Genomic DNA, 19,996 nt, shown 5'->3' with positions numbered 1-19,996 from the left:
TACAAAACTTTACAGACACTGAAAAGTTTCTGACCAGTGCAGTAATGAGTTTAAAAAGGAGAAAGTAGGGGTTAAATACTGAACACTAAGATGATAGCTACCATACTAAGATTTTAGGAAGTTCTTGAAAGAAATGCAACCTTCAGGAAACTCCTTATTATGTACACCTGCATGTGATAAAAACCTGACAGCAAAACTGGTGTTTGGTAGCACAGTGACGACTGGAGATGACCTAAAGGACTTCACAAGGAGCATGAGCTCAATTGCCAAAAATCAAAGGAAAAAACGTAGATGAACTTCCCAAACTGTACCATTTTCAAGTACTGAAAACATGGCACATGGTTCCTTAACACTGTTGTGACTAACACGGCCAGTATTCATTCACAGTGTCTCTAGTTTCCACAAAGGAATCAGTTTAGTACTAACTGTCAAATTCCTCCAGGTAAGCCAAATGTGTGAGTGGTATCTGCAAGTGAGAAAGGCCAGTGGAAATGAAAACGAATTACTGTCCAGAGACTGCTCAGTATCACCCAAGCCAGACCACTAAGTATCTTTTCAAATCACACATAATCTTGAACAGGCCAAAAAAAGTATTAATGGAAAATCCCACAAAACAGAATCATATTACCTTTATTACTTGACTATAGATAAAGGTCTTATTTCTTTTTTAAAAACTGTGAAAATACAGTAAGAATCTTGATCTTTATCAAATCATCTTCCAGATTCTTTCATGTCACCTTTAACAAAGCAACATTATCAAGGCCCAGCCTCTGGTCTCCTGACACCACCTACCGGGTGAGTGTGATTCTAGCAACATTTATATCGGTTTTAAATTATATTCCTAGGACCCTCATTATGAAACATCGATAACATAGTGAGCTACTATGACAGCAATCATGTTTTGGTAGCTGCTTATAATCTGAAAAGAAACAGGAAACCACAGCCTTAAAGGCACTATTCAAAATGGTAGCCAGCTGACCCTTTAAGAAAACTTTTAGATTTAATAATATAAGAAAAGCTGCTTTAGTTAAACTCATATTGGCAATTTCACCATAAATCTCATCCTAGCTATTTGTAGAGGAGAGAAGGCATAGACATAAATGAAAATGATTCATCAGGTTTCTGTTCATGAGAAAATAACTATTAACAGAGTAATGACTCAACCAGAGAAAACATATCAAGGTTAAAGATGAGCATTTCAAATTCAAGGCAATGAGAAACTAAAGAAATAACCATTCACTTGGTTTCTGAATTCCAAATTTCATTCTGTTACCACAGTGTTCCAATTTGGTTAACATCTGTTAATATTGCCTGCTGGGAAACATTCAAGTGACCATTCAGGCATTTTCACATCAGGATTCCATAATGCTGACAGTCTCCATACCCAATGTAAGACCACCAACATACATGGACTTCTTTGAAATGTTTAAGCTGATTTCTTGTTTTTATATTCTCCTGCTTAAACGAAAACTGCCTCTCAAGTGTTCTTTCCTCTTTCATGGATGGCTATTAAGTGCCTACTCATTGGTGTTCACACCCACTGAATCCTACTCGATGAGCATTGCTCCGAGACCACTGCTGGAGACAAGCCAGAGAGTTCATAGACCCGCTTTGGGACACCTTTTTCCTTACTGAATTCAGTCCTACTGCAGTTAGAATGTTGTTCTCTGGTAACTTGATTACAAGTTTTCAAGGGCCTCAACAAATCAGCTTTTCCTTCTGACTCAAAACAAAAGAGAAGTGACTTGGCTACAGATACTAGTTCCTTGTGGCTAACTTGGGGCATTCTATTCTCATAGCTGTTGACAGAAGTAGAGGATACACTGAAGTAATTATGAAAATCATTGGCCAAGTTGCAAATGCTTTCAACACAGTTCTTGAGAAGATTTATATCACTGTAAGAACCTATGCAAGACAAAAAAGAAAAAGTTAATTAATCTTTTCAGTTTTTATCAGGTATTTATTACTGTTATATGAGTAGACATCTTTTAAGTCAAAGTGCCCCTGATTATAAACTAAAGATTATTGTGCTTATCCGTTAGATATAAAATATGGAGTCCTGGTATAGTATTGTAGGGTAAGCAAGCACTGGACTGCTAACCAGAAAGTTGGCAATTCAAACCCACCAGCTGCTCCTTGGAAACCCTATACAGCATCACTATGAGTCAGAACTAACTCAGTGGCACTTAGCAACACACATATAATATACATACGTAATATAGAAAGAGAGAGAGAAAGAGAAAGAGAAAAAACTCAATTATACCTACTCCTTACTTACCTACCATCTCATTATCTGACATTTTGCATTTATAACAATAGTAAAAAGTCTACTACCCATCTTTTGAACTGTAACAATGTACATCTGGAAGTAGCCAATGCTGCAGAGCAAGTCAAGAATCCTACTGGCTGTGATGGTGAGAAGGTTATGTGTCAACTTGGCTGGGCCGTGACCTTCAGTGACTGGATGGTTATGCAATGATCGGGATCTGATATGGTCATCCTCCATTTTTGCAAAACACTGATTTTTACATAATGACCTAGTCTTTGGGTCTTACCAGGTCAGTAAGTGAGGAGTACGTGTATTCAACTTCTTAGATTGAGGATTAACATCAATAAAGAAGCGTTAGGCTTAATTAATGACAGACTAAAAAGAAAAAATAATATTTTGATTCCTTAAAATATAAAATTCTGATTAACTACCAGTTTGAAGTATATACCTCTCAGTGTAGAAATAACAACTTGGATAGTTTGTTCTAAATAGTGTTTTAACTTCAAGAATTCTGGGGCAAAATTAATCATCTTCTTCAGATGTTGATAGCCAACGTTTTCTTCTTGTACTTGAGCTCTGAAACTTTTCTGTGTAAATAAAGTTAAGGTTATTTAAATTACATAGCAGGTTACATGGCAATAACATTAAGCCAATAGGATTTAATACTGCCCAAATCTTATCTTTAAATGAGTTTAAATTTCTTTACCAGTGCTTAACTTAATTTCTACAAGCAAGATGAAAATATATGAACAATTATTATTTTTCAAACAAAATTAGAATTTCAATGAATTTTAAATCTAAGTCCTATCATCCTATGATATGAAAATTAAGCTATAGTACATTAAAAGTTAAATTTATTTGATTTTTAAGGGCTTACTTTTATAATGTCTTTCATTTATTTAAATTTTTTAAATTTAAGCCATACGAATCACTGTACTATTTAACACTGATTATATGCTTGGTGGTGCACTGGATAAGCACTCAGCTGCTAACAAATAAGTCTGTGTTTCAAATGAGTGTTAACTTGCTTACGTAACGTTGACAACTTTGGAACCCTTAATTGGGCAGTTCTACTCTGTTCCATCCACTCATTATGTATGAGTCAGAATTGACTCAACAGAAATGGGCTTGTGGTTTTTCTATTTCTCATGACATGGAAATAAAATAATTTGTCAAATTCACTTGCATTTTAAGATCTTTAATCACATGATTAAATAAAAATTATTTTTTAGCTGATAATGACTACCCAAGCATAAGCTGACAGTTCCAAACCAGCTGCAGTAATCAGCAGATAAAATATATTCATCAATTTCTTTATAATCCCTTATCCATTTATTCTAAGATAAATTATAACATTCACGGGGAAGTATCAAGAGAGCTAGTGTACATGTTTCAATTCAACATGTACCAGAGAGTCTATGGATGAGGAAAAACTGATAATCTAACTTATCAAAATTAAAAACAATGTAAAACTTCTCTTACCGTTTTCCATTCAGCAAAGACATTTTCCAGAGATCTAATCAATCCTGTGGCATTAGCTTTCATCTGTTTGGTAATCTATAGAGAATGTGAAAAGACTTAATTATGTAAATAACTATTCATAAGTGTAAGTATTGTAGAACCGAATGGGCTCAGATAAGGAAAAGAGTTCTACTGTAGAAGTCAGAAGACTGCAATTGTGTCTCTGAGACTATAATTAAATAGCTACAGAGTATGTACCAAAATCATTTCAGTGGAATTCCTTTCAAGATAAATTACATTGATTTTTATACTAAATATAGATACTCGCCAATGTTCATTATTCTACTTGAATTTGACTTATATATATTTAAGCATGTATAGGAATGAAATATCCAAATCGTCCCTTGGAAGAGAATGGTATAACTAACTTACCAAATAAATATGATATTTTAGGAAATTTACAAATATTTTATTATCTGACTCTCGATAACTACACATGCTATTGTCCTGAGTTTGGAAAAGAGGAAACAGATTCAGTGTGGTTTGGTACCTGCTCCCAGGTCATAGCTCCTAAGACTCAGAACTAGAGTTGTTGTTACTGTTAGGTGCATCAGTTCATTCTGATTCATAGCAACCGTGTATAAGGGTTTCAAAGCGGTAAACGTTTACAGGAGCAGAAAAATCTCATCTTTTTCCCGTGGAGTGGCTAGTGGATTTGAACTGAACTTGTGGTTGGCAGTCCAGTGCTTATCCTATAGCACCACCAGGGCTCCCAGAACCAGGGCTGGAACTGCTAACTTCTAAAGCTTTACTTTTGTACTGCTCAGTGCTGCCCCTAAGGAGTTTTGGTGTGTTGCCATAGGATAAGCACTGAGCTGTAAGGTTGGTTAGAACCCCAAGGTTGGCAGTTCAAACTCACCAGTCACCCCCTGGAAACCCTATCTATACAGGACTGCTATGAGTTGGAACCAACTTGACGGCACTTAACAACAATAACAACAATGCTGCCTCTAAAGGGTTTTCTGGGTTAATCTGCCAGGAATTTCTGGTTTAAGTATTGAACTGGCAGGAGAAAGATGAGGCTTTCTGCTCCCTAAAGATTTATAGCCTTGTAAACCCTATTATGGGTCACTGTGAGTTGGCACCAACTTGACAGTACTTACTAAAACCACCCACAGAAACTCTTCCCTAGACCTAATGCAAATTTCCTCTGTGTAATAAAAACAAACAAAAGTCTTTTTTTTTTCTTTTTCCTTTCTCTGACTCCAGTTTTAAAATTTTAACTTCAATTCCTTATTTTCTATTCTTTGGATATTTTGGTTTTCCTTCAGTAGATTCTTAGGAGTTTTATGCTAACCTGTTTCTGTAAACTAGTATTGTAGCATGAAGAACAAAGTGCAGCTATGCCACGCTGCAGAAAGCAAATGAGAGGAAGGAGGCAGAGAGCTGCACGAAGATGCAGGTAAGAGAAGGTATACACAAGGTGAGTATCCTAAAGACAATACCAAAACTAACACTCAGAGCACACTGCTTTACAGCTTATGAAACACAACTACACAAATTATTTCATTTCTAGTTTTCATTAACTTATTCTTTGCCCTTATGCACTAACACCACAAATATTGTGTTTCAACTAGGGACAGAAAAAGTGTTTTAATGGTAAACGATGCTGCTGATGAGCAAAACCAAGTTTGAGATGTCAGAGGTGTTTTTGTATGAGCTCTAACAGTCCAATTGTCTGTTTCCCCAAAGCAGTCTCATATCCATGGATTGATGCATGTTTAGATCCAATGATTTTCTCTTGGTGAAAGTCAGAATTCTTTCCTTTGAAATTTTTAATGTAAAACACACACATACAATCCCACAGGGAGAAAAGAAATGTATAGAAGCCAGTGAAGTGACTGGAGACTTGCCAGGCACTATGCTTAGCAGTTTCATACACATTATTTTTAATCTCACATAATCCTCAGAATGATTTTTAAATGCATGGCCATACCCTCCCTTTTTAAACACGGGACAAGTGAGGTGCCGGTAAGTTGCTCTAGGAAATACAAGAAGGAGGGAAACAACTTAGTGCTGTCTTTCCCCAGTTTTGTGTAATTTTCCAGGGCAGAAATAAACCTATCACCCAGTAATCAGAGGAAATGGATGGAGAAGGCCCTGTCTCACATAGAGAGTTTCTCCTCAGCTAAGGCAACTTTAAGTATATTCATGCCAAGTTTTTCCAAAAAAGAATAAGATTTTTAAAAATCTAGCTTACTCCATACCTCCCCGGAAACAGCTACGTTGAGTGGTGGGAGCTGACACTCCCACACATCTACATTCCTAGATAAATCAATATATCCTTAAATGAGCTGACTTCCTTGTGGGAATGATTTCAGGAAGTTAAACGTCCCCCATGTCATTCAGATTAAAGCTCTGCCCCTAGCTGCTCTGACTCCAGAAAGAGTAATGCAGATGGGTAAAGATGGTCTGCACAACAATTTATTACAACCAAGTTCTAGAACAGAAAAAACTCAAATTGTGAAATTCACTGCTGTAAGATTTGACCTTTTATTTTCTTATATCCACTTTACTTACTATTATACTTAGGAGCAAAATCAATTAATGCATGAGCAATCCACTTATGTAACATAGTGAGTTTGTTTTAGAGTCAGACAGCGAGAACATAAAATACTGATCCAGAGCTCTGTAAATTGTGTGATGGGTTAAGGTCTTAGAAACTCACGAAATCACAATACTTCCTACTGCTATGAAGTTCACTGTTATTTTATGTAAAGTAATGAATGCAGTAGCTATCCAGAAAAGTGTTTCAGTAAATAAATAGCTCCCAAGGACCTATAACTGTGATGCGAGAAGAAACAGGGTAACTAAGGGACTTGCTAAATGACAGCAAGACAGTAACAAAGCCAAGTTTCAAACATAGGGTTCTAGTGTCACAACCCACCTGAGACAGCACTGATTATGTGCTTTAATGCTAGTTAGCCAGGGGTGTGCAAAAGAAGGCATATTTTAGGGATTTAATCAAACCTCTATTGGTTCTGTATTCTGACCTGAAATAAATGATGTGACTGTCCTGACACCATATTCAGTTGAAGATTTGCAATAGGTGCTAGTTTCCATTGCAAGTGGAAGAGTAGAGACGTACACAAAGATCAGGTAAGAAAACAACAAGAGTGAACACTAGATGTCACTCTCTCACTTTCTGTTTAAGAGTTTGAACTCTCACTGGAATAGGATTCAGCAAAATCATTAACAGGAGCTGCAGTTAACTCAAGAGTAACTTGGGACCATGTCACCATGACATCATGATATCATCAGCCTCACCTTTGATAAAAAAATTTAACACAAAATACAAAAATTTATAAAATATGAATTCACCGAGTTAAACAATGTTGTTTCTAATACTCATAATTTCATTTTTTCTTGTTGAAAACACACACAGTGAAACATATACCAATTCAACAATTTCCACATGTACAATTCAGTAACACTGATCATATTCTTCAAGATGTGCCACCATTCTCATCCTCCTTTTCTGAGTTGTTCCTCCCTCAATAACAGGAACTCACTGCCCCTTAAGATTCCTACCTAACTTCTCAAATACTATTGTCAGTTTGATCCCATATAAATAATTCTTTAAAAGAGCACAATGCTTCAGGCAGACATTCCTTACCAACTAAGCTAAACTATTGTTTGTTTGGTGGTGGTTGTTGTTAAGTGCCATGGAGTTGATTCCGACTCAATCACAACCCTATGTAGGATTTCCAAGGCACAGCTGGTAGGTTTGAACTGCTGACCCACAGCACCACACCAGAAGGCCATCATTTAGTGGTTAAACTATTTTTTACAACTCGACCATATATACTATCTGGCACTAATGTTGTTGTAATGTGCCGGGGAGGCGGTTCTGACTCATAGCGACACTGTACAGGGTTTCCAAGGCTGTAAATCTTTACGGGAGCAGAACGCCTCATCTTTCTCCCATGGATATCTGGCACTATACAGGACATTATTTCATTCATCTTACCTCACTTTCTGCATACTGCTTTAAGAGTTGATGCTGAAGTTCTTTGCTTTTTTCTAGTCCAGAATCTAACAGAATCTTCATTCCTAAGCAAACACCATCACAAATAGCATCCATAAAATCCTCCTAGAAAACATTTTTAAGCATTAATAGGAAAATTCTAGTTCTACATTTAAAAAAAATCAAACAATTATTATAATTTATGCTTATTTTAAGAGTATATTACATTCCAAATTCATAAAATTAAACTACAGTTGGAATAAGAACAGTTTATAAGGAAAGAAAATGAGGAAATCTGTACTTTAATATTCCACATGTGAAAAGTCAAACCCATTGCCACTGAGTTGATTCTGACCTATAGCGACCCTAGGACAGAGTAGACCTGCCCCCTAGGGTTTCTACAGCTACAAGCTTTACAGAAGCCAACTGTCACATCTTGCTCCCAGAGTGATTGGTAGGGTCAAGCCGAGCACTTTGACCACTGTGCCACCAGGGATCCTTATTCCACATATAGCACACTGAAAACGATACAATATTCACTATCTTAGGCAGGTCACTGTGGATAGAAGAGTTACACAAAAATATTCTTGTATAATACTGAAAACCAGTATATACTCATTTTCTAGACTCACAGAGTTCTTTGCTCCAGATTGTGCTGATTGGCTGAACAAATCCTCTGTAGGAGATGACTATTTATCACTTTTTAACCTCAATGGTTATGGGGAAGTTTCAAAAATTATCTAGTATATTTGACCAACTTAAATAAAAACAGTTTTAAAACTTATTGCCCAGCAACAGCACATGCTGTTTTGTAAAAGAAAAAAAACTTGTCAAGTTAAGTGATTCTAACTACTATCAGAAGCCTGTTACTCAGATAGAGCCTTTCAAAACTGATGTTGGTACATTACCTGAAAACTGTTAGCGTCATGGCTACTGGTTTCCAAAAAATGGAGCTTGCTCCCTTTCAGAACTGCTAATTGTCCCACATACTTCACAGCTTGCTGTACAATTTGAATCACTTTCTTTTCAGCCTCTTTTACCATTGATGAAATGTCTGAACAACATCCCTATAAGATAAAAAGAAACTAGATATCAGATATATGAGATCACAAGGGGTGGTGAAGAAAGGCAGAGACACAATCTGAAGAAAATAAATACTGTGTTCCTTCACATCGTGACTATACATCATCCAAGTCTCAGTCAGTCGGAACTAGGAACATATAGCTACTGACACAGCTACTGACAGCAATAGGGCAGTCTGTACCCTCAGAGGTCCTGCACATCATAGGAGACAGATGGCAAGTACGCAGCTAACTCAATGAATGGTATGATGGCTCTTCTGCCTGTCAGCTTTTCCTATCCTAACAACAATTTGAGAGATGGTTAGTAAAGATATTTTCATTTTCTATGCGGAGAAGGAAAAGGAGATGAAAAGAGGAAAAGGGAAGGGGAAGAGAAAACCCCTTTTCAAACAAAATCCGTCCCAAATTGACACTGAAGTACTCAAGGAGCATGGGACTGTCTCAAGCTTTTCTTCTTTGTTGCCTGACTGACCACTTTAGTGACTTCAGAATACTTTTCTTGGTCTGCTTTTCTGAAATATGCTAATTTTGTTCCTAAGAGGTAAAGCCTGCCAATCATACGTAAATACAAAGTGTAATCACTAAACCCATCTTAAATATGTAAGTCTCTCCTGAATTCAGCCTAATTTTGCCTCCAACTCGGCTGGTTTCTCTGCCCTTGGTTCTTTGATAAAACATTATTGGGCTATTGGTGGTGGTTGTGTGCTGTGGAGTCAATTCCGACTCATAGTGTCCCTGCATAGGGTTTTTGAAGCTATCAGTCTTCATGGGAGCAGAAAGCCTCACCTCTGTCCTGTGGAGTGGTTGGTAGATTTGAACTGCTGATCCTATTATATATAGCTGCCCAACTTGTAACCCACTATACTACCAGAGCTCCTTATTATTGGTTGTTGTTGTTGTTAAGGCAGAGTAGCCGGTTACGACCCATAGCAACCTTGTATAGGGTTTCCAAGCAGTGGGTGTAAGCTTGAACCACCAACCTTGTGGTGCAAACAACTTTGCAGTCCAGCGCATTAGCCCACAGCGCCACACTAGGACTCCTTATTATTGTTAGAAATTCCAAAATTAAATACTAAGTGTTCTTGTCAGATGTAAAGAGGGAAAGAATCTCTGCCCCAGTTACTCTAATAGGTTTGTGTGTTTTCAACATTAACCATCTGATCCTCATAGCAACCCCGCTAGGTGACGCTTTTATTTTCTAAGTGAAAATGAATTTAGCATGGTTTCTATTTGTTTTCCAAATTCCTAATCTAGGGGTTTTATTTTCATGGTTTCTGTTCTGCATTTGTAGGAGCTCTGGTGACTCTGTAGGATAAACACTGGACTGCTAACCACAAGGTCGAAGTTCAAGCCCACTAGTTACCATGCAGGAGAAAGATGAGATTGTTTGCTTCCGTAAAGATTTATAGCCTCAGAAACCCTATACAAGGTTGCCATGAGTCAGAATCTATGGCAGTGGGCTTGGGTTTGGTTTGATAACTGCCCTTGAGTGTGGCAGTGGCAGTCGTGGTTGTGTGCCATCCAGTCAGGTCCGACACATAGCAACCCTGTATAGGGTTTCCACAATGAGTCCTTGTGAAAAAAGACACACACAGTCCCATCCTCTCAGAGATTACTGTCCAAAAGTGTAGTCTTGCATATAATATGCTATATGTAAAGGCATAATTAGAGAACTAAGTAAGAAAGATGCCTAACCAAGTCTTGGGGAGATCCAGAAAGACCTGCTACAGGAGGTCTTAAAAGGTCATTAAAAACCAACACCCAATTTCAGTTTGCAGTTAGATCAATCAAAGATTTCCAGATCCTAGTCAGTAGTCAGCCCACCTACTTTAGGAACTCTACTACAATAATAGAATGTTCTCAAGGAACCCTTACAGAGCTTTTGGTATGGGTTGCATCTCAATATAAAGAAAACAAAAATCCTCACCACTGGACCAATAAACAGCATCCATATAAATGGAGAAATATTGAAGTTGTCAAATACTTCATTCTTCTTGGATCAACCATCAACACTCATGGAAGCAGCAGTCAAGAAATCAAATGATGTATTACATTAGGAAAATCTGCTACACAAGACCTCTTTAAAGTATTAAAGAGCAAAGATGTCAATTTGAGGACTAAGGTACGCCTGACTCAAGCCATGTTATTTTCAATAACCTCATATGCATGTGAAACTTGGATAATGAATAAGGAAGATAGTGAGTAAGTAGAAGAATTGATGCATTTGAGCTGTAGTGTTGGAAAATATTAGAAGTACCATGGACTGCCAAAAGAACAAACCAATCTGTGTTGGAAGAAGTAAAGTCAAGAATGCTTCTTGGAAGCCCGGATGGCCAGACTTCGTCTCTCATATTTCAGACATATTATCAGGAAGGACCAGTCCCTGCAGAAGGATATCGTATTTGGTAAAGTGGAGGGTCAGAGAAAAAGGGGGAAGACCCCACCCCCTCAATGAGATGGATTAGCACAGTGGTGGCAACAATGTGTGCAGGCTTAGCAACAATTATGAGGATGGCACAGGACTGGCACTGTTTCTTTCTATTGTGCGTAGGATCACTATGAGTCAGTGCCGACTCAATGACACCTAATAACAACAATCAGATATTATTCTTCGATATCAACTTTCATAGTAATACAGTCCTTGATTTTTCAGTTTGGCACAAAGCTGCCTAGAATGAAAACTACATTTCCCAAAAATATCTGTACTAGATATCACCATGTGATACAGTTCTGGCCAGTGATATTAAATAGAAGTGTCATATGGCAATTTCCAGAGTCTTTTTTTAATTGAGGGTACATGACCCTTTCTACTTCTTTCTCACATCTTCTATTCTGTGGGCTAGAACTCAGAGGGCATGGTACCACTGTGGTGGATATGAAGGCAGCTAGGCATCACCCACAGCAGAAGGGACACTGGAAGGAGTCTGCTCCCGAGGACTTTGTACAGCAGCACCACCATGCCTACTTTCAGATTTGAGAGAAGAGTAATAAGCTTTTGTCTTACTTCTTAAAGCCAAAAATAAGGAAAATAAAATTATTTTCTTTGCCTTTGTGTCAGCAAGTTTGTGACCGATTCAGCCTGAGCCAAAATCCATCCATAACATGAGTAAAGCTATGCCTCTCCTCCCCACCCCCACCTGAGGGCCAGCATGATAGAATGGTAAATGAAGAGCCTGGACTGTGGGCCTAAGTAGGCTTGGGTTCAAATTCCAACTGTACTCCTTATTAGTTACATAACCTCGGGCAGGCTACTCCTTCTCTCTTTGACTCCACTCTTCCATCTATAAAATGGTAATAATAACAGCATCCACTTCCAGGATTGTTATATGAGGATTACATCAGTTGATACTTGTAAATCACTTAGAACCTCCAGTGTCTAGTAAATAGAAAGCCATGTAAATCTTGGTGCAATAGCTCAATTAGGCTACCCAAAGTCTCAGGACTTCAAAACAGAAAGGACTTCTGAAAATCCGATCTATCTAAAAGAGATGATGCGGGGAAGATGCAGATAGTAGAAAGTCAGTAAATATTTACCGAACAAATTAATTCTTCAAATGGCTATTCAACAAATCAATTTACCTGCAAAAACAACTGCAAGTAGCCTCCCAGTTTCTTCACTTCTTGTCTCAATTCATCTTCAAGTCTTGCAGTGCTTGTACAAGGTAGAAACTCATTCAGCCAGTGCTTGCTTAGTACCACAAGCTGCTCAAATGCGCCTGCTACCTGGATGGTATGTGACTGGGCTGCTCGGTCAGAAGAGAACACTATGAAAGGAAAAGGAAAAGCAATGGAAAAAGTAAGCTCCAAATAAAAGGTCTCAGGTATGAACACCATTAGAACATTTTAATGTACTCTAAAATATTTGTGTGAGATGTGACAGCCATTGCACTCAAAGTAGAATGCCCAGGAAACAATTATTCATGTGAGTTAATAAAAGTAGTGAAGTGGGAGGCATTCCGGTTGTGGCGGGCAGCAGAGACACCCAGGTAGGAAAGGATCCCTGGGGGTGGGATTGAAAACATAGAGCAGCTGTGCTCATGGAACACCACCAGAGCTCTGCATCTAGCATAAGATATAGGGCGTCATTTTTCCACACACACAAGGGAAAAAAATCACGATATAAAGGAAAATACTGTGAGTTACTAAACGCTTGAGATGGGACTCCCTCTGCGGCCACCCCGCCCAGGGGGAGTTCAGAGGGCAGGGCTACAGCCAGACGAGCACAGTGAAACAGCACTAAAAGCGGCGCAGTGACATTGCAAAACGAGGTGCGGGGGCTTCTACACATTTTTCCTCCTTTTCCCTGTCGCACCTTCTTTGCCCAACCCGACACCTTCAGGTGGGTAGGTGTGCACCCCCCACCCCCACACCCCCCAAAAAAAGAGTCCACTGCTGAGCCCATAGTTTTCCAACGGCACAGAGAAAAATAACTTGGTGGCTGTTTATGATGTCAGCCTGTGGGTCCCAGCCCTAAAGTTTACTTGTGCAGGACCCTTTACTCAGAACCGACTCGACGGCACTTAACAACAATACAGCAAGAAAAAACCCGGTCTGGCCTGACAGACAAACCATATGAACAATCTGTAAAACCCTAACATAAAAGGAGGCAACTATCTCGAGAATTATGCTGTGCACACGTAGATACCTAACTGACCTTCAGAGACAAAAATAGTAGATAATCTTTTCTGCCATTAACTTCTCAATATCTATCTGCACACTTCTACGGTTGAGACTAGAGGAGGTGCCTGAGCGAGCAGACACCCCTACCCACTGCTTGAAGCTTCTACGGTACACACACACTGCCTGTGTAGCAAGGCGACCAGACAGTCGGCCACAGTTTTATTTTTGTTTCAAAGTGGTGGTTTTTCTCTCTGCTTTTATATTGCTTCCACTTTTGGTCTTTTTGATCATAAATGTTTCCTAAAGGTGGGAGCTTTTTCTCCATATTTTACCCAAGAAGAGTCAGCAATCATGGCCACATAGCCAAGCTACAAGCATACCCCATAATATTCCACCATTGAAATAGGCAATACAGTGAAAGGGGAAAGGAAAAGAATAGAAGAGATGGAAGCCAAAACTAGCGAGCTGGAAGACAAATCTCTCAATACTGCTAAGATAGAAGAACAAGCATAAAAAAAGGAATAGATAAATCTACAATTATAGTGGGAGATTTTAATATGCCACTTTCGAAAAGGGACAGAACAACCAGAAAGAAACTCGACAAAGTTACAGAGGAATTGAACAGCACAATCAACCAACTTGACCTCATAGATGTGCCAATTAATTGAAGAATGGTTAAAAAAAACTGAGGTACATACACACAATGGAATACTATGCTACCTTGAAGAATAACAAGGAAGCTGCAGGCCACCACATAACGTGGATGAATCTTGAGGACATTATGCTGAGTCAAATTAGTCAGTCACAAAAGAAGAAATACTGCATAGGACCATTATTGCAAAAGAGAAAGAAAAAGAACTCACACTAAAAGGGGGTAAAATTATCTCTCTATTTGCTGATCACCAGGATGTATGGGATGAGAGGAGGAGGGGGAGGGAGAGGAAGATAGAGCACAGGGTAGGGAAGAGACACAGGATAGTTTTGGGGGGGCGGCAATACACAAGAGGGGAGGGGAGGGGAATGGAAGAACAAGGCTGATGGGAGAACAATTAGGCAGGTTTGCATGGGCTAAGTGGGACAGAGGTAAATGATGATATATGCACAACCTTGGAAAAACAGGGCTCTGGGATACAGGGATTGCGACATGGTTTGAAGGGGTAAAAGAGGGTAATGATGTTAAGCTGCTTGGCTGTCTTTTGAATCTTGGTTCCCCTATTGTAAAATAGACACTTGAGGGGGGAGAAAGGAATAACCAGAATCATCACTACAGAAACCTTATAAGTCCATTTTCAGCCTATAACGGAATAGAATACCTTAAAGGGGGCAAGAAGTTGTCCAGTGAAAGAGGCTTCCTATGGAGCCTTTACATTGTACAAGACCAGAGGTGGAATCCAGAACCCCATCCAGAACTGACGGAGGTGGGAAATTTCCACTGGACAGGATGACTATACCAGCCTGGAGTGGCTAGAAGATCAGAAGATACTTCATGAAAGAAAGACCGGCAGGGAAAATCCGAAACAATAATGGCAGTCTGATTGATTACTACAAGAACAAGTAAGCTGTTCGCCCGGGAGCCATCAAGGCAAGTGGTTGGGACTCCTCAGAGCAAACCCCCTTCCAAGACTGAGACTCAAAGGGAATACATGAGCAGGTATGTGGTCTGGCTGGTAACCACGATGGTCACTGATAAGGGGAAGAGGGGGGGAAAAAAACAGCAATGAAATTGTGAGCTAAGCCTGACCACATTCAATAGACGCCTGTGAACTCGGGTAGAGACCTGGACGGCCAGCAATATGGCAAGACGCAGGGACTTCTGGGCCCAGAGGCAGTGACATGGCCACAGTGGACTAGAGTGGAGAGTGAAGCGTCCAGCTGATATGAAGTGAGGGGAGATGCACAAGAACACCCATACTTGCAGATAGTACCCACTTGACCTGGCTTTGATGGCTGGATGATCAGAACTCAAGTAGCAGAAGAAAGAAGCAGGGAGGGATGGAGAAGAGTAACCTGCTACAATTTGATGACTTTTACCTATACTTATGAATGTAATAGCTCAAAAAAGGGAAAAAATCTTTACAGCTAGGATCACTACCACCCCCTCGGTACACAGGGTTGACAGGGATAGGCAACTTAGACATTGGCTACCCAAAATGGGGGTGCCTATAAAGGCAAGACGTGACTGGCTTACAAGCTTTCAAAAGGGAGCCGAGTTCCAGACAGGGCAGGGAAGGTAGAATCACCACTGAATGATTTCCAATCAGTTGGGACCGGGTTGGTGAAAGGAAGTGGGGATAAGACTCTTGTGGTACAACAGTGAATAATTGCTATCAGGACTGACTGTGAGGGTAGGAAATATAGAGGTAGATGGTTTTTGACAAAAGGAGGAGAGTGATTGATTTTGCAGCCCAGGAGCGGAGGTCATTGGGACAATCAAGTGAGAAGAACGGAGAGTGGGACCATACTCCGAAAGGCAGTGACACCAGGGATGGAGACAGAGACAATGACGTGGACAGATAGAGCAGCTGGGGACAGTGGACTTAGGGAGGGAGAAGGGCTGTGTGCTGGTGGCCAGGGTGCAGGACTATGTGGTGTAACCTTTGGTTATTTGATGATGCATAGAGGGGATTGTAATCATTGCAATGAAACGAAATACGATAGGATAATTGTAAAGCTGATGTTCTCCCATGTAAACCTCACAATAAAAACTTAAAAAAAAAAAAGTAGTGAAGCGACTTACAGTTATCATGACTTTCTTCATCTTGTTCTTCATGAGTTTTGGAAATGATAAATACACTAGTATAAATTTTTAGGAAGTTATCAATTAGACTGTCTGCCATAGTCTTTTCTTCATTAAAACTCTGTCCAAGAAAATCTAATGAAGAACCAATCAATTCTTTGCAAATTCCAGGAAGAAATGATTCTGGTGAATTTGAGCAAATGGTACTTGATTTCTCCATTAAACCTGTAGCAACAGAAAACAGTCATCTTAAGGCTGGTTTTCAGGTGCAAAGTTATCTTTCAAACAATGTATTTTGATTCTAGCATATTATTGGATCACTGGTTAAGAAATTCAAAGTGGGTCATTCTAATTTCAATCCATCCTTATTTCCATAAGCCAAAGTGAAAACACAGTCCCATGAAACCATTAGTGAACCTCTCAACAGCATCAATCTATATAGGATTAGTAGATCCTCACCAGCAATACAGGTTAACAGAGAATTCCAAAATCCCACGCCACCATTGACTTAATCTCCTTTATTGACTTTTTGGTAAAAATGAATCTTCCCTAACACATAATGAAGTATAAATTAGTGAAAACAATGACAGTCAATTAAATAAAACTGGAAAAATAGGCAATATATGGTATTAAAAGGAATGTCCCGGTACCTCTAGAATATATCCTTCTTTAAGTATATGTGGGAGAAAGGTGAGGCTTTCTGCTCCCATAAAGATTTACAGCCTCGGAAACCCTGTACAGGGTCGCTATGAGTCGGAACTGACTCCACGGCACATAACAGCAACAGGTATATGCAACAATCAAACTAGAGAAAAGTGAACCAAATAGCTACAGTTAAGATACCACATCTCAGGGAAGTGAATGTTCAGAAACCTTGACTTCCTAAGCACTGTACAAAGCAAGTAAATGGAAAAGCTTGAAAGAACTCATGCAGAACCTCTGGAAAGAACTTTTTCTAGAGTGCTAACCCATAAGTATAACCATTCTCATTTAAAACATGGGTTCATTTCCAGGTCCAGTCCAGAGCCTATTAGAAACAGCAAATCAAATGAAGGTAGAATAAAGGCAAAGGGTGGGACTGTCAAAGAGGATAAAACAAATATACCATAATTTGTTGTTGTTGTGTTATGTGGCGTGGAGTCAGTTCTGACTCATAGTAACCCTGCACAGGGTTTCTGAGGCTGTAAATCTTTACGGGAGTAGAAAACCTCATCTTTTCTCAGCCCAATTCGTAACCACTATGCTACCAGAGCTCCTTTAACTTAATTTAGGAAGGGAAACAGAGAAAAGCTACAAATCCCCAAACTACACTGCTATAGGGTTATAAGAATCCGTATCATTATGATGATTAGGATAGTACAGCCAGGAAGAAAAGTTAGCCACATAATCTATGTTTAAGAAGATCATTATAATATTAATGCATTCTAAAGTTCAATATTAACATGTTAGAAAGTCTTGCAAAAACCTGGTTTTAAAATATTACCCTTAAAGTATAAAGTTAAGGCGCTCAGGTTCCCAAGCTGGAAAGTGCTGGGTGCAGCCTCCCATCTTCTTTCTAGAACCTGACCATTGCCCAGACAAGTTCGGACTAAATATATGTGTGCTTCCATTTCCCTTTTTTAACACTGAAAATAAGCAAAGACTTCTTATAACTCTGATTTCCCCTTTAATACAGTAACTTAACTTCTAAAACAGGGACTGCTTAATTTATCTGGAAAGGTTACTTTAGTGAAGCCTCTTACTCTCAAATACTGCTATAAAAGTTGGTACCATATAAATATCTCCTTTTATTTTGCTGGTTTGAAAAAAAACAACCCTACAGCATATTTTGATCTACCTTAGATGAAATAAGTATTGCAAATAATAATTATTTTCCTAAAAAATAAGTTTATGATTAGCAAAAAGAAACCCTAATTTAAAGTCAAGTTCAGAAATCATTTCTTTTATTGCTACTCATACTTGGTATTTTTCGTCTCTAGATTATTATGCTACATAATAATTTTAACACTTTTAGTTTACTTATGTATAATTTATATGCAGTAGAACATGCAAATCAATCAAGTAAACAGCTTACTGTTTTATTAATATATCTATGTTCCAGTGTAAGGAGCTCTGGTAGTGTAGTGAATATGAAATCAGGCTGTGAACCTTAAGGTCAGGAGATCAAAACTACCAGCTCTTGTTCTGCAGGAGAAAGATGAGGCTTTCTGCTCCCATAAAGATTTACAGCCTCGGAAAATCTGTACAGGGTCGCTATGAGTCGGAACTGCCTCCACGGCACATCACCACCACCACCACATGTCAGTGCAACCTCACTGACATTAGAGTACACAACATTTCCATCATCCCATCCAAAAGGTCCCCAGACAATATGCCCTAGTGGAGGTAACCACCATTCTAATCTGAAGGATCTTGACTTCTGTCACCATAGATTAGTTCACCTATTCTTGAACTGGGTTCTGTGTGCCTGGCTTCTTTCACTCAAAACTAATGTTTTGGGGTTCATTCTACTGTATGAATCAGCAGTTCATTCTTTTTCATTGCTGCATAGTAGCCCATTTTTACTGCACAATAATTTTATTATAAGTAGTTACATGTATAGATTTATAGCACATTCTCTGTTGTAAAGGCAAATTAACAGTACAATCCATATTGGAATAAAATAATTAATCAGAGGGGTAACTCTCATAATTTCTTCCTTTTGTTTTTCTTGCCAATTAAAGCAATTTTGGAACTGATGCTACATGCATATCATAAATATCTAAAAAGGAACCAGATGGAATACGGTCAAATGGAAGCATCCATTCCTATCTTGTGCCCCGTCTAGTACCACAAACCACACGGTTTTTACCTTACAGTGTGCTTCTCAAGCAGGATTTTTCTCATTTCCAAACAGAGATGTAGACATCTTTTTTCTCCTCTCCACACAATATATAATAATCTTCTCTACTTTGCTTTTTCCCACTTATTATAAGAAAATAATGAACTCATGGTGTGGTGCTGTAGGATAAACACTGGACTACTATCAGCAGGGTCGGCAGTTCAAACCTACCAGCTGCTTCTCGGAAACCCTATACACGATAGCTATGAATCAGAACTGACTCAACAGCACTTAACAACATCAACTACAAAAATAATATTTCTGAACACATATATACCTTCTACATTTGACTTACCCATTCTATGAAGAGCTTTGAAATAAATCACATAGCACAAAACTTTAGAAGTAGAAGAGGCCATCCCATCCATCCTCCTCATTTTATAGAGGACACTGAAACCTCTAAGAGGTGAGATGATATATGTTGTTGTTAAATGCTGTCAAGTCGGTTCTGATTCATAGTGACCCTGTACAGGGTTTCCAAGGAGCAGCTGGTGGGTTTGAAATGCTAACCTTGTGGTTCACAGTCTAGTGCTGATTCTACTGCGCCACACCAGGAATCCTCTGAAATGATATCTATAGGTCACAGAACAAGGTAGTGGTAGGGCCTGGACTAAAACCTTGGAGCTTTTCTCACTGTATAAACAGATTTGATTCACAAAAGTACCTGAAGAATGTGAAGAAATCAAATTCTTTATCAGGGGGACTTGTATGTCATGTAAACAACCAGAAATTCTTCTGTTCTTCATCAAACTCCTACTCCTAAAAAGAGAGAAGCCGTAAGAATATTTGTTTAAATGAGATATCATCTCACACACCAACAATAAAAGCAAAGATGAAAAATGTAGAGGACAATAAATGCTGGCGGGGATGTGGAGAGACTGGGACACTCCTGCATTGCTGGTGGGACTGCAAAATGGTC

At 38.9% G+C, this 19,996-nt stretch overlaps 1 protein-coding gene across 1 annotated transcript in view; it reads right to left on the bottom strand.

Annotated features, from left to right (window-relative positions):
- Window positions 1-1,531: 1,531 nt before the first annotated feature.
- KIF14 (kinesin family member 14) overlaps window positions 1,532-19,996 on the bottom strand; it is a 68,821-nt gene continuing 50,356 nt past the window's right edge. Inside the window, exons 22-29 of the mRNA XM_006834162.1 lie at window positions 19,742-19,836; window positions 16,197-16,421; window positions 12,419-12,603; window positions 8,666-8,824; window positions 7,761-7,883; window positions 3,752-3,826; window positions 2,718-2,856; window positions 1,532-1,905 (exon numbers count right to left, since the gene is read on the bottom strand). Of these exons, the coding sequence (XP_006834225.1) occupies window positions 1,532-1,905; window positions 2,718-2,856; window positions 3,752-3,826; window positions 7,761-7,883; window positions 8,666-8,824; window positions 12,419-12,603; window positions 16,197-16,421; window positions 19,742-19,836 (1,375 nt within the window). The remainder of the gene's footprint in view (window positions 1,906-2,717; window positions 2,857-3,751; window positions 3,827-7,760; window positions 7,884-8,665; window positions 8,825-12,418; window positions 12,604-16,196; window positions 16,422-19,741; window positions 19,837-19,996) is intronic.

The sequence above is a fragment of the Chrysochloris asiatica genome, unplaced genomic scaffold (assembly GCF_000296735.1).
Source record: "Chrysochloris asiatica unplaced genomic scaffold, ChrAsi1.0 scaffold00009, whole genome shotgun sequence".
Lineage (NCBI taxonomy): Eukaryota > Metazoa > Chordata > Mammalia > Afrosoricida > Chrysochloridae > Chrysochloris > Chrysochloris asiatica.
This window is presented reverse-complemented; position numbering and strand designations above follow the sequence as displayed.